Source organism: Engystomops pustulosus, chromosome 3 (genome assembly GCF_040894005.1).
Source record: "Engystomops pustulosus chromosome 3, aEngPut4.maternal, whole genome shotgun sequence".
Taxonomy (NCBI): domain Eukaryota; kingdom Metazoa; phylum Chordata; class Amphibia; order Anura; family Leptodactylidae; genus Engystomops; species Engystomops pustulosus.
This window is the reverse complement of record NC_092413.1, coordinates 2628727-2644762: the sequence shown is the minus strand read 5'-3', so window position 1 is coordinate 2644762 and position 16036 is coordinate 2628727. Positions and strand designations below refer to the sequence as shown.

Below are 16036 nucleotides of genomic sequence, written 5' to 3'. Positions count from 1 at the left end.
TATACAGTGTATAGATCACACAGGCTGCAGTATATAGTGTATAGAGCCGAGCACACAGGCAGCAGTATACAGTGTATAGAGCCGAGCACACAGGCAGCAGTATACAGTGTATAGAGCCGAGCACACAGGCTGCAGTATACAGTGTATAGAGCCGAGCACACAGGCTGCAGTATACAGTGTATAGAGCCGAGCACACAGGCAGCAGTATACAGTGTATAGAGCCGAGCACACAGGCTGCAGTATACAGTGTATAGAGCCGAGCACACAGGCTGCAGTATACAGTGTATAGAGCCGAGCACACAGGCTGCAGTATACAGTGTATAGAGCCGAGCACACAGGTAGCAGTATACAGTGTATAGAGCCGAGCACACAGGCTGCAGTATACAGTGTATAGAGCCGAGCACACAGGCAGCAGTATACAGTGTATAGAGCCGAGCACACAGGCAGCAGTATACAGTGTATAGAGCCGAGCACACAGGCAGCAGTATACAATGTATAGAGCCGAGCACACAGGCATCAGTATACAGTGTATAGAGCCGAGCACACAGGCAGCAGTATACAGTGTATAGAGCCGAGCACACAGGCAGCAGTATACAGTGTATAGAGCCGAGCACACAGGCAGCAGTATACAATGTATAGGGCCGAGCACACAGGCATCAGTATACAGTGTATAGAGCCGAGCACACAGGCAGCAGTATACAGTGTATAGAGCCGAGCACACAGGCTGCAGTATACAGTGTATAGAGCCGAGCACACAGGCTGCAGTATACAGTGTATAGAGCCGAGCACACAGGCAGCAGTATACAGTGTATAGAGCCGAGCACACAGGCTGCAGTATACAGTGTATAGAGCCGAGCACACAGGCAGCAGTATACAGTGTATAGAGCCGAGCACACAGGCTGCAGTATACAGTGTATAGAGCCGAGCACACAGGCAGCAGTATACAGTGTATAGAGCCGAGCACACAGGCAGCAGTATACAGTGTATATCACACAGGCTGCAGTATACAGTGTATAGAGCCGAGCACACAGGCATCAGTATACAGTGTATAGAGCCGAGCACACAGGCAGCAGTATACAATGTATAGAGCCGAGCACACAGGCAGCAGTATACAGTGTATAGAGCCGAGCACACAGGCAGCAGTATACAGTGTATAGATCACACAGGCTGCAGTATACAATGTATAGAGCCGAGCACACAGGCATCAGTATACAGTGTATAGAGCCGAGCACACAGGCTGCAGTATACAGTGTATAGAGCCGAGCACACAGGCAGCAGTATACAGTGTATAGAGCAGAGCACACAGGCAGCAGTATACAGTGTATAGAGCCGAGCACACAGGCTGCAGTATGCAGTGTATAGAGCCGAGCACACAGGCTGCAGTATGCAGTGTATAGAGCCGAGCACACAGGCATCAGTATACAGTGTATAGAGCCGAGCACACAGGCTGCAGTATACAGTGTATAGAGCCGAGCACACAGGCTGCAGTATACAGTGTATAGAGCCGAGCACACAGGCAGCAGTATGCAGTGTATAGATCACACAGGCAGCAGTATACAGTGTATATATCACACAGGCAGCAGTATACAGTGTATAGAGCCGAGCACACAGGCAGCAGTATACAGTGTATAGAGCCGAGCACACAGGCAGCAGTATACAGTGTATATCACACAGGCTGCAGTATACAGTGTATAGAGCCGAGCACACAGGCAGCAGTATACAGTGTATATCACACAGGCTGCAGTATACAGTGTATAGAGCCGAGCACACAGGCTGCAGTATACAGTGTATAGAGCCGAGCACACAGGCAGCAGTATACAGTGTATAGAGCCGAGCACACAGGCAGCAGTATACAGTGTATAGAGCCGAGCACACAGGCAGCAGTATACAGTGTATAGAGCCGAGCACACAGGCAGCAGTATACAGTGTATAGAGCCGAGCACACAGGCAGCAGTATACAGTGTATATATCACACAGGCAGCAGTATACAGTGTATAGAGCCGAGCACACAGGCATCAGTATACAGTGTATAGAGCCGAGCACACAGGCAGCAGTATACAGTGTATAGAGCCGAGCACACAGGCAGCAGTATACAGTGTATAGAGCCGAGCACACAGGCAGCAGTATACAGTGTATAGAGCCGAGCACACAGGCAGCAGTATACAGTGTATAGAGCCGAGTACACAGACTGCAGTATAAAGTGTATAGAGCCGAGCACACAGGTAGCAGTATACAGTGTATAGAGCCGAGCACACAGGCAGCAGTATACAGTGTATAGAGCCGAGCACACAGGCAGCAGTATACAGTGTATAGAGCCGAGTACACAGGCTGCAGTATAAAGTGTATAGAGCCGAGCACACAGGTAGCAGTATACAGTGTATAGAGCCGAGCACACAGGCTGCAGTATACAGTGTATAGAGCCGAGCACACAGGCAGCAGTATACAGTGTATAGAGCCGAGCACACAGGCAGCAGTATACAGTGTATAGAGCCGAGCACACAGGCAGCAGTATACAGTGTATAAATCACACAGGCTGCAGTATACAGTGTATAGAGCCGAGCACACAGGCTGCAGTATACAGTGTATAGAGCCGAGCACACAGGCAGCAGTATACAGTGTATAAGAGCCGAGCACACAGGCTGCAGTATACAGTGTATAGAGCCGAGCACACAGGCAGCAGTATACAGTGTATAGAGCCGAGCACACAGGCTGCAGTATACAGTGTATAGAGCCGAGCACACAGGCTGCAGTATACAGTGTATAGAGCCGAGCACACAGGCAGCAGTATACAGTGTATAGAGCCGAGCACACAGGTAGCAGTATACAGTGTATAGATCACACAGGCAGCAGTATACAGTGTATAGAGCCGAGCACACAGGCTGCAGTATACAGTGTATAAGAGCCGAGCACACAGGCAGCAGTATACAGTGTATAGAGCCGAGCACACAGGCAGCAGTATAGTGTATAGAGCCGAGCACACAGGCTGCAGTATACAGTGTATAGATCACACAGGCAGCAGTATACAGTGTATAAATCACACAGGCTGCAGTATACAGTGTATAGAGCCGAGCACACAGGCTGCAGTATACAGTGTATAGAGCCGAGCACACAGGCTGCAGTATACAGTGTATAGAGCCGAGCACACAGGCAGCAGTATACAGTGTATAAGAGCCGAGCACACAGGCTGCAGTATACAGTGTATAGAGCCGAGCACACAGGCAGCAGTATACAGTGTATAGAGCCGAGCACACAGGCTGCAGTATACAGTGTATAGAGCCGAGCACACAGGCTGCAGTATACAGTGTATATAGCCGAGCACACAGGCAGCAGTATACAGTGTATAGAGCCGAGCACACAGGTAGCAGTATACAGTGTATAGATCACACAGGCAGCAGTATACAGTGTATAGAGCCGAGCACACAGGCTGCAGTATACAGTGTATAAGAGCCGAGCACACAGGCAGCAGTATACAGTGTATAGAGCCGAGCACACAGGCAGCAGTATACAGTGTATAGAGCCGAGCACACAGGCTGCAGTATACAGTGTACAGAGCCGAGCACACAGGCAGCAGTATACAGTGTATAGAGCCGAGCACACAGGCTGCAGTATACAGTGTACAGAGCCGAGCACACAGGCTGCAGTATACAGTGTATAGATCACACAGGCAGCAGTATACAGTGTATAGAGCCGAGCACACAGGCTGCAGTATACAGTGTATAGAGCCGAGCACACAGGCTGCAGTATACAGTGTATAGAGCCGAGCACACAGGCAGCAGTATACAGTGTATAAGAGCTGAACACACAGGCAGCAGTATACAGTGTATAGAACCGAGCACACAGGCAGCAGTATACAGTGTACAGAGCCGAGCACACAGGCAGCAGTATACAGTGTATAGAGCCGAGCACACAGGCTGCAGTATACAGTGTATAAGAGCCAAGCACGTGAGCTGCACAGAGGGAGATGAGATCACAAAGGCTGCAGTATAATTACATTATGGGGGAGCCTGGAGGTTCTCTGCAGAGCCCCTAAGGCTAATTTACGTATGTTATAAACTTATATTTCACTGAAATACACCCAATTGATACATATGGGAATGTGACTGGGAGGGAAGTAATAATCATCTACCATCAGGTAATCTAATGGATCCCTTAGATATCAGATTGGGAGGTCTTATCTAGCACACAGAAACCACAGGGTCTGGACATTGTACAGTGGATCTATTTGGTGATAAATGGAAGTGAATGGATGCGAGGCCCCAGGTCTATGAAGAATAAACAGCACTTGTCTCACTGTGACAGCAGGAAACAACTGGGACCAGATACCCAAACACCACTGATCCAATACTGATTATCTATCCTTAGTATGTGTGATCCATAATTCTATCCCAGGACAATCTTTATTGACAGCTTTTTTCAGTTCTGCTGTTTACAATGTCTGTGGATTATCTGTGCTCACCATCTTCTCTAGCGCTCTCCCATCATATATGGACTGTGCGGTTACCAGCTCTGATCGCTTCTCCTCCAGCTGCTGCTGCAACTTTGTCATTTCCAAGTTAGTTAAATCAAGCCGGTGTTTGTGCTTCATCAGACAGGCCTGGGAAGGATGAAATAGCCTGCATTATACATCTGCAAATATTTGTTTCTTAGTAATGAGACTCAGCAGAGCAGACGGTGACTCCTGGCTGGGTGCTGGCTGATAATGCTGCCGCGCTATAGTCAGCGCTGATCACCTTGTTCATGGAGCACAGGGAGAAAAAGTCAACAGCAGTTTAGCAAATACATTGGTGTCAGTAAGAAGAGTCGGCCCCATACTTTGCATGTTAATCAGACGATTGCCTAAAAGGAATGGAAAGACGGTAATGAGAATCCAAAGGCTTAGGTTCTAACATGAGAGCTGGAGGCCCAACACCATGACAGACTGCAATAAGATCGCAAGGCAAAGGGTCAGAAACAGATCCCAGGAGGACAGAACACTAACTGCTTGTGAGAGCCCAATGGGGTCACTATGGATGTCTCCTCTCTCCTTATATGTTGGGGATTCCCGTGGCATATGGCCATTACTTGGGATGTAATATAATTGTATATCATTGCAGCCCTATATGGGACATATACATGAACCCCCATGTCATGTTACATCAAATGGCAGCAAGGGTCAAAGGTTACACGTTCCTATGTATTCACAAAGTATTGCAGTGTTTTTTTCAGATTATCATGATTTGGCCGTGTGCAAAAAAAAAATAATAGTTGTTTCTGTCTTTCTAAACTAATACCCCAGTATGAAAACGTAAAAACAGCATGTTAGCTTCTTGTATGTCACTAGGTGTCCAGGACATATTGGCTCAGAGAATTGTGGATGTATCTAGAATAAGGTAAAGGAAGCGGATCAGAGCAGAACCTTTCACCTTGAGCGGCAGCACCTCCTGGTTGACGTGATAAAACGCAGCCATTGCCCGTGTCCACAGCAGCAGCCCGGCCATATTACCACTCAGCTTCTTTGCATTCTCCACTGTGTAATCTTCCATCTGAAAATAAGGCTGCAGCAATTCCACCATCTCCTGATTCACTGTGTCCTTCTGGTACTGACGAAGGGACTGGAGAAACCCTGGACAGTTCAGGAGCTGTGGACACAGGGAATACATGTCCTTTATTATTGTACAAGATTTAGTCAGTCTGAAAGTTTCAGGAGCACCCGGCATGATGGATGGGGCTAAGGTTGGGGCTTTACACCATAATCTACTGAGGGTTTACTCGGCCCTCCAAAGAGGCATAACGGAGAATAGGAGGGAAAGTGGTGTGAACGATCACTGATCACAGCGCAGGAGGGCATCTATTCATCATCCTGCACATGTCCTTGCTTGTGCACACGGTGTTCCTGCTCCACCTGTGTGATGTCTTATTTCTAGCATCTCAGCTACGTGGCAGGAGGAGACGCTCTATGACCGAGCCGGGTAATGCTACACTACTAAAGATTCCTGCAATGTAACCTCCTCTGTCTTTTCTAGATGCTCTAGCTGATGTTTTCTGCTTTGTTTCCTAATGTTATCTTTTTATACATCTGTTTGAATGAACAAACAAAAACTAACAAAAAGAATAGAAGGAAAACTTTAGTGAGTGAGGGCTGGTGAATGTAAAGTTGATCTTGCTCTGCCTGTATAACTTTGTTAGACATAACCTTAGATGAAGATGTTCTTTAAATGAGCTTGTGCGATAATGATAGTGGAAAGACAGTAATGTTGGCATTACCTTTAAGGACTCTCCCCAGGAAGGCTTACAGCAGGGTTTCTCTGGGTCCACCACTACTGGGTCCAGCCTCTTTTGTAACAGCAGAAGGCAGGAGTCCATAATCCTCATGGTCAGGTGCGGCGGCTTTGCAAGTTTTCGGATGGCAGAAATATCTGCTGATTTCATTGCCTAAAAAGAAAAGGATTATAATGAGCAGTATATAATCATTAAAACAGATTGAGCCCATAAAGAGACACAGTCAGTAGTTTCCTAGGAATCATGGATTTCAAGACTGACGCCTTTGCAGGAGAGATGCCCAGTGTCTGCTGGTCGCTGGTGGTACCAGGAGTACCAGGAGTGGACCATGAGATGATCACAGGGGAGGACATTACTACAGAATTAGACACAAAACACAGGAGTGGGGACTGAAAGTAGCAAGGAAAGAGCGATCTACACTCTGCCCACTCTTACATATTAGACAGCAAAACAGTTTTAAAATTTAGAGCCACAGAAGCAAATCTGTCATGGCTGCTAATAAAACCCTGTGGATGTAACAACCACCCACTAGATGGCAGAGTCACAGTATATATAGTCACATCACCATACAGTGTATATATATATATATATATAGTCACATCACCATACAGTGTATATATATATATATAGTCACATAACCATACAGTGTATATATATATATATATAGTCACATAACCATACAGTGATATATATATATATATATAGTCACATCACCATACAGCCTGTATATATATATAGTCACATCACCATACAGCCTGTATATATATATAGTCACATCACCATACAGTGTATATATATATAGTCACATAACCATACAGTGTATATATATATATATAGTCACATCACCATACAGTGTATATATATATATATATAGTCACATCACCATACAGTGTATATATATATATATATAGTCACATCACCATACAGTGTATATATATATAGTCACATAACCATACAGTGTATATATATATATATAGTCACATCACCATACAGTGTATATATATATATATAGTCACATCACCATACAGTGTATATATATATATATATAGTCACATCACCATACAGTGTATATATATATAGTCACATCACCATACAGCATATATATATATATATATATAGTCACATAACCATACAGTGTATATATATATATATATAGTCACATCACCATACAGTGTATATATATATATAGTCACATCACCATACAGTGTATATATATATAGTCACATCACCATACAGTGTATATATATATAGTCACATCACCATACAGTGTATATATATATATAGTCACATAACCATACAGTGTATATATATATATAGTCACATAACCATACAGTGTATATATATATATATATATAGTCACATAACCATACAGTGTATATATATATATATATATAGTCACATAACCATACAGTGTATATATATATATATATAGTCACATAACCATACAGTGTATATATATATATATATAGTCACATAACCATACAGTGTATATATATATATATATAGTCACATAACCATAGTGTATATATATATATATATAGTCACATAACCATACAGTGTATATATATATATAGCCACATAACCATACAGTGTATATATATATATATATATATATATATATATATATATATATATATATATAGTCACATAACCATACAGTGTATATATATATATATATATAGCCACATAACCATACAGTGTATATATATATATATAGCCACATAACCATACAGTGTATATATATATATAGCCACATCACCATACAACGTATATATATATAGTCACATCACCATACAGTGTATATACATATATATATATATAGTCACATCACCATACAGTGTATATACATAGCCACATCACCTAACAGCGTGTATATATATATATATATAGCCACATCACCATACAGCGTATATATATATAGTCACATCACCATACAGTGTATATACATAGCCACATCACCATACAGCGTGTATATATATATATAGTCACATCACCATACAGTGTATATATATATATAGCCACATCACCATACAGTGTATATATATATATATAGTCACATCACCATACAGTGTATATATATATATAGCCACATCACCATACAGTGTATATATATATATATATAGTCACATCACCATACAGTGTATATATATATATAGCCACATCACCATACAGTGTATATATATATATATAGTCACATCACCATACAGTGTATATATATATATAGCCACATCACCATACAGCGTATATATAGTCACATCACAAAGTATATATAGACATGTCATCATACAGTATACATACAGGCATACCATGGTACAGTACATGGCTGTATATATATTTATATATAATAACAATATATATGCAATGACACCATACAGTATATTTTCCGTGAATCATTACGCAGTCCTTGTGCTCTCACATTTAATGCGGCCTCGGCCTCCTGCAGCGCAGGTCTTGCAGCCTCCAGTTTATGTTCTGCTATAGATTTCTTGATTTGTATTTCCTCTGAAACTTTCTGCCCCTTGTCTTCCAGCAGCTGCACCTGGTTCTGCACTTTAGCTACATCCTGCGCAGTTGCAGTGAGTTGGGCCAGAGCCTGCAGGAAGGTAAAATACAAGGGAGATATCAGCGGGGTCTGCCGCCTCTCCTGACACGGCTCTGTCTGGTTTATAAATTGTTTGCATTTTTCATTAATATCAGACCCGGATCAGGTTCCTCGATAACTTTGATTTGCGTTGTTCCTGAATAATCTGACCTCTGGGCTTTACTCTTCCATATGTCCAGGGATGTGTCCCAGCACTGACTGCTCAGAGAGTGCAGGGGCCTCTGACTAGTAGCACCCAGTTTTAGCTTATTAATATTTATACAGGGTACACCTAAATAACATGGGAATAGCTTTGATATCCACTTGGTCGGCCCCCTGTGATCAGACACAAAACCTGTGTTGTTTGTATAGAGGATAAGTGTGTACAGTGGAAAACCCCTTTAACCCCTTAAGGACAGACTTTTTTTCGCTCATTTCTCACTCTCAACCTTCAAAAATCTAAACGTTTTTCCTTTTTCCGTGTACAGAGCTGGGTGAGGCTTGTTTTCTGCATAACACATTTTACTTCTCACTGATGTTATTTATCATTCCCTGTCGTGTACTGGGAAACTGGAAAAAAATTCCAATTGTGGTGAAATTGGTGAAAAAACGCACTTGCGTCAGTTACTTGCGAGTTCAGTTTTCACGACTTTCGCTGTGTGCTCCACATAACACTTTATTCTCTGGGTCAGTCCGATCGCGGTGATATCACATTTATAGGTTTTATTGTGCTTTCATACATTTCACAAATTAAAACAATGTGTACGGAAAAAGAAAAATAGTTTTGCCATCTTCTGCCGCTAATTTTTCAGAAACTTTTTCATACTGTGGTGCAGGGAGCTGTGTGAGGGGTGGTTTTTTACGAGATGAGCTGATGTATAAATTGCTACCATTTTGAGGACTGTGGGACCCCTAAAAATGTTTATTTTATGTAAAATGGTGTAAAGTATAGTTTTGGACATTTGGGCGCTAGTTTCCATTATGTGGTTCACTGCCAGGAATAACTGTTTTATATTTTGATCAGGGATTTTGGGACGCAGCGATACCTAATGGGGCAGATTTACTTACTCGGTCCTGTCGTGATCCCCGAGGTGCGTTCTCCGACGAGGATGAAGTCCGGCACGATTCTTCAAGATCTTGCGTCCAATTTCCTGCATCTGTCGCTTCCCCACTGAGGTCCGCCGGAGTTCACCTTCTTCTTCCCGATGTATGTAAGTGCATTGTCTTGGGACACAATTTGAATTGTAAATCCCGCGCTTAGTCCGAACCAGTCGGGTTGTCAGTCGGCCACGTCCCCGATTTGTGTTGCATGCAAGTCGTCGCTATTGTGGCAAAATCCGATCGCGTGCACCAAAAACCCCACTTAAATGCGGTGCAAATCCCCATGTGAGCCTCTTCATACACCCATTACTTGGGAATGGTGGGGACTAGAGAAGCTGCAGCACCTAGTAAATGATGTAAAGAGATGGAGATGAAAGGTCCCCTGTTAGTATCTTCTGTACTGCTCCTTACCCGGTCAGCTTCCACAGATGCCAGGGTTAGCACGTGCTCCTTTTCCTCAAGCTCCTTACATAAAGTTCTTATAGATTCATTGGCTTCTAATAGTTTAACAAATCCTATGAAGGGAAAAAATGGAGAGAAACCAGATGTCACATCCTTGTAATAACAGCACTAGAAAGAAAATGAAGAGTCCAGCCCCCGAGATTTCTTATTGTGAGAAGCACCAGAGGATTATACTGCTAGAAGGTAATGAAGACTCTGGGGATCACAAGTGTAAGGTCCATAGGCCACCAATGCTTATATTACTATTCCTTGCACCGTAAGTTATGCCATTAGACCACGCCCACCTCTCAGGCCCCTCCTCCAACACATCCTTTTGGCAAATTATTTATGTCAGGTGTGAAAATGCATCAAAATGAGACAATTATGTCAGAAAACAATAGTGAGCAAAATTAGCGACTTTCATGTATCACATTGAATGGATTTTATATAAATCCCTGGAATCATCCACCTCTTACCTCTGTTCATGCGCTCAGACTCTTCTTTGATGTATTTCCTCTTATCAGTGTAGACAGTTTTATAGTTATTTATGAATGACAGATAGGATTCCGATGTGACATTAGTTCTCCGGTGGAATCTAAAAATCAATCAGAGTAATAAGTAATAAGTCAGACATGTGGTTTGATTTACTAGACTACAGCATGAGATCTGAGATTGTTACGACCCCTCAGAGATCTGCGGAGGAGGCCGTGTCTGTATGTCCACATTAATATTGGAACGCCCTGACTTTTTACATATAATATGTGTATTAAAGAGAACCTGTCACCACGTTTTCACAAATACAGCTAATGACAGGTTCCCATAGAGCCTTATAACTGACTGACCCCCTTCTCTCAGCTAAAAACTGTCTCCCTTACATCCACATAATCAACTTTATGTTATATTCTCTGGCATCAGAGGGGTGTGTCCTGCTCAGCTGCTCCCTCCCACCTACTCCTCCAAATGTCCCATGCCTCTTCTCAGCATGTCATGTGACCAGGGTGATGTCATCTAAGGTCCATTTACCTAGTTACATTTGCAATGTCTACCCCATGTATGTATGTGATCACATGGCAGTATCATGGCATGATCATAGCGTGCTCCATGGTCTTCTACCCCTCCCCATGCCTCCATGGGTGCTGTGATTTCATGTGATCAGATACATACATGGGTAGACTGTGCAAATGTAACAGGACCTTAGATGACATCACTCTGGTCACATGACATGAAGTGGCCATTGATGTAACAGAACTCGGTCTCTCAATGTTCCACACTGCAGCATGTCCTAGCAGTGAGACCTGTCAGTCAGGAACAAGGAGGCGGGGCAGTGCCAGTAACCCATGAATATGCAGGACTTCATTGGACACACAACAGGTGAGTTGTATTTAAGGTTACAAACTGATGATTTTAATTCATACTTTTTAATGAAGTCTTTCTTTTGGCTGGGTTAATTTGCATGACAGGTTCTCTTTATTTATCAAGTATATATGTTCATAAAAAGACACAAAGATCTATGTATCACAGTCCTTACCGATGATAGTAACTCTCACAAGTCTCTGACATCTTCTGATGAATTGCACTCATGGCCTCCATCACTTGGGATCTGACTTCAGAGCTGCATTCAAAGTGAAACCCTGATAAGAAGTAGCTGGAGACGGCCACCAAAGCATCCACTGGCCAGTGACTAAACCAGTCCATGGTGCAGCCCGAGACAAGAGCTGGAAACCTCAAGCACCGGGTACGAAACTTGTCACCAACCTGAACAAGAGACATAGAGAAGGTAGATACGTCACATACTTGTGTGGTTCCCTCTATGGTCAAGCATCTGTCATCATTGTAGGTGGATAAAAAACAGATGGAAATTGTGAAAACATGAAATAAAAAACAATGTTAAAAGAAAAACAGAAAATGGAATGAATGTAAGAAAGTAAAAAAGGAAAAAAAGGAAAGTACAAACCTGCTCCCCCCCCCCCAACTCCAAAAAGAGAAAGAGAAAAAGAAATGCACACACCAGGCCCGTACATTGCTCAGGCATCAGCCGCTATCATATAGAATGTACATATCTATCCCCCGGCCGCTCATTTCTAGTCTATATTTATCCTCCTTGCTGTGTTTTCGCACGTTTGGCTGGAATCTGTTTTCCATCATTTCTGGAAGTGTAAGCAGCAGTATTAACATTTACACAGCTGCTTACACTTCCAGAAATGAAGAAAAAGAGATTCATACCAGCCAAAAACATGGTAAACATAAAAAACACAAGCATTTAAACACACTAAGACCTACCCTAAGGCTGGTGGTACATGTGCCGTTTTGTCTGTGTTTGCAAGCGCAAATAGAGCCGTGCCCACCGGGGTGGGCCGCAGCCCGATCGCATCGGCATTTCTATGGAAACGCCTGCGATGGGGAACGAGCTGCCGGTGTTTTGTGTTAATTTAACGCAAAACACCGGCGGCTCGTTCCCGTTCAAGCACCGATGCGATCAGGGTACGGCTTTGTCTGTGTTTGCTTTTGCAAACGCAGACAAAGCGGCACCTTTGACATCACCGTTAGGGTGCCACACGGGGTGTTCTTGGACCGCTTTTGGACTGTTTTAAAACAGACTGAAAACGGCTGCGTTTTAAATGGATGCGTTTTTGTAAGCTTAGCACGCTTTTGGCTGGTTTTAATCCATTTCACAGATATCTACACTTCTACAAATGAAAATAAACAGGTTCAAACCAGCCAAACCCATGGTTTAAAATCGGTCCAAGAACGCCCTGTGTGGCAGCACCCCAAGACATACCCCTGGTAGGAGACAACTGTATAACTGGGAAGGAGGATTTCCCATAATTTCGGACAATGTGACCAGGATGCTTGTGTCTTCATCACAGGTCAGGACACTATTATCATGCAGTGATCTCTCCCACACTGTACACAATGGCCCAGATCTATTGTTGCGCCTGTTTTCTGGTAACTTTGTACTGGTAAAACATCTTTGGATCCTGCACATGTAATTATAAAATGTCTGCGCCAGTGTTGTGCCGCGGCTGCTCTGTGTCCGACCAGACAGGAATAATGTGCACCTAAAGGGACTGTTACTGCTTAGTCACAGATAAGTTAAAGGTGCATCAAAAAAAGAATGCACAGTTCCCGAGCAGTGCAGGGGGGAGGGGTGGGGTGTCCAATAATCTGTCGCACTTTGCACTGCACTTGCAGATTGCACTACTTTTGATAAATTTGAACCAATGAGGGAGGACCTTTAGCTACTGAAGAATCAGTACGCCCTATACATAAGATAATCCCTTTCCATCAGATACGTACAGGTGAGAAGCAGAGCACAAGGTGCAGGTTCCTCCTACAGCGGCTCAGAAAATACTCGTACAAGTTATCAGAGGTCGGGGCTTGGCGGGGAAATTCTCTTTGCATCACTGGCAGCAAGGACTGGCGGATCTCCTCCAGTTCATCCACAGAGAACAGATTAGGAATCTTCAAGAACAAGATGAGTGCAAGCAGAATATTAAAGGTAAGGTCTACAATATGGCGCCATTGCAGGGTTCAAATGACATCAATCCATAAGCAGCTGCACTGGTTACACAGGAGCCGACTACTCATGAGAAAAGAAGACAGAATGTGGGGAGACACTCAGAGAGGAGAACATCAGCTTCCGATACAAAGACTAATACAATGTGCAGGGGTAAGTGACCGGTTATTTATATACTTACCTCCCCTGATGAAAGAATAGTGTTTATATAACCCAAGAATGATTCTTCTCTGATGTCATTGTCTCTAACAATCCATGTAATCCCTTCTCCCTTGTCTCCAGCCGTTCTATAGATAATCTTCAGGTTCTCCAGCAGATCCGATAGTCCATAAGATCTGTGAATGAGATAAAAAAGTAAGAGATCTGCTGCAGATGAAGGATGGACACCAGCAGCTAATGACACACAACAGTCACATCACAGGAGAGATTTCATTCACTTATCTCTAAGATCCTCCAAGGCCCCAGGGCCCAGCACAAGGAAAAGTGTAGAAATTACATGACAGGGGTTATTTTTTTCTTAAAGGGGTATTCTCTCGTCTGGGCAGTCACATTCAGTTTGATAAATCTGCCATATATAAATATTTCTTCTATTAGATGTCATTAAAAAAAATGTTCCTGTGTGAAGATAATTTCTCATAAAAGTAGTCATTTTGTCCCTTAGAAACGAGATTCCTTGGATACGGCCACCTCTGCTGGAGGGATTGCACAAATAAACAAAAAGGTTTTTGTATATGAAATGTCCAGAAGTTACTACATGTCACACAGCCGCCCTGTGGTAATGATGGCTGAATCCTGGTGGTCAGGCAGGACTCAATACACCATGTCTGGCCACCGCTGCCAGAGTGTGACGTGGTCGTATCCAAGGACACAGTCTGGTTTCTAAGGGGCAACATGGCTACATTTATGAGAAATTAGCTTCACACAGGAACATTTTTTTTAATAACATCCAATTGAAGAAATGTTTATGTATGGAAGATTAGTGAAACTGAATGTGAGTGCCCAGATGAGAATACCCCTTTAAGTCAGCTCGGGTGGGGGCATGTCTTCCATAGTGTGGCAAACATGTAATTCATTAAGGGGTATTATTATTATTGTAATGTCCAGGTCCTGGATTGTCAATCCACCAGTTGGTGAGGAATTGCTGCTAGTTAGTTATCTCTCAGATCTAGGAGCTCCACCTGCTTTGTTATCCCGCAGGACGGTAATGCTGTGCGGGCTGACACAACACAAGAACTGCCCCAGCTTTCTGTGGTTAGAGACTTTCTGGTTCTTTCGCTGCGGATAAATCCACATTGTAGGGGGCAGATATTCCAGATATTCACCTGCACTCATCCCCTCATACTCTGTGTGAATGTAGAAGTTCTCTCACCTTGTAGGGATGATCTGGAATATTTTATACCCTGCAATAAAGGAGGAGAGTCGTGCCAGACTTTGCTTTCCTGACCCACCTACTCCTACTAGAAGAGCATTTCCACAGGGGGCACGGATGATGCGAGAAATCTGTGGGAAAGAAAGTAACATCAAAATAACCAATGTAAAGCGGACGTGTCATTGTATCAAGCGTCAGGTCCAGATGCACGACAAGTGACTTGACAGGTTGTATCAACGATGCAGATGAATTTTACCTTAATGAGATGTATCATTGCGTCTCTGAAAAATACCAAGTCAGTGGACGATCCCTTCATTGTGTCATTCAGATGTTTCTGAAATAGTTTCAGTTTTTCACACAGAAATTCAAGGCTCAAAACCTGAAATAATAGTGTAAGGTCATTCCATCTCTCGCACGTCTTATGTATTCCTATCACTCTGCTAAAATCACGTCACCTTCTCATATATTTTTGGAGGTACAGTGTCTTCTGGCTCTTCTCTGGTAGATTCAGATGCCTCCCGCAGGAAATCCGCAAAATAACAATCCTGCTTTACCTCTGTAACCAGGTGTGGATCCACGTGATCTGCTATAACTTGTGCCAGAGATTTCTCAAACCAAATGTGGTCTTCAGGACACACAAGCCTAGGACAGGTGGCAGAAGACATGTATACACTGCAGGGTTAATTTCACATAAAACTGCACCAAAAAACTAATAGTCTTGTCCCAGGAAGTGAGAGCAGATTTGTATCTGTGATCGCCAGGGCCCCAT

General features: G+C 43.2%; 1 protein-coding gene across 5 annotated transcripts in view; it reads right to left on the bottom strand.

Moving 5' to 3' along the window:
* DNAH8 (dynein axonemal heavy chain 8) overlaps positions 1–16036 on the bottom strand; it is a 216457-nt gene that overhangs the window by 85155 nt on the left and 115266 nt on the right. For all 5 annotated transcript variants that reach the window (XM_072139752.1, XM_072139756.1, XM_072139757.1 and 2 more), the window contains 12 exons: positions 15723–15909; positions 15524–15646; positions 15268–15398; positions 14080–14233; positions 13679–13843; positions 11910–12136; positions 10858–10976; positions 10352–10455; positions 8675–8851; positions 6244–6411; positions 5403–5618; positions 4457–4594 (listed from right to left, as the gene is read on the bottom strand). In XM_072139752.1, coding sequence (XP_071995853.1) covers positions 4457–4594; positions 5403–5618; positions 6244–6411; positions 8675–8851; positions 10352–10455; positions 10858–10976; positions 11910–12136; positions 13679–13843; positions 14080–14233; positions 15268–15398; positions 15524–15646; positions 15723–15909 — 1909 coding nt within the window. The remainder of the gene's footprint in view (positions 1–4456; positions 4595–5402; positions 5619–6243; positions 6412–8674; positions 8852–10351; positions 10456–10857; positions 10977–11909; positions 12137–13678; positions 13844–14079; positions 14234–15267; positions 15399–15523; positions 15647–15722; positions 15910–16036) is intronic.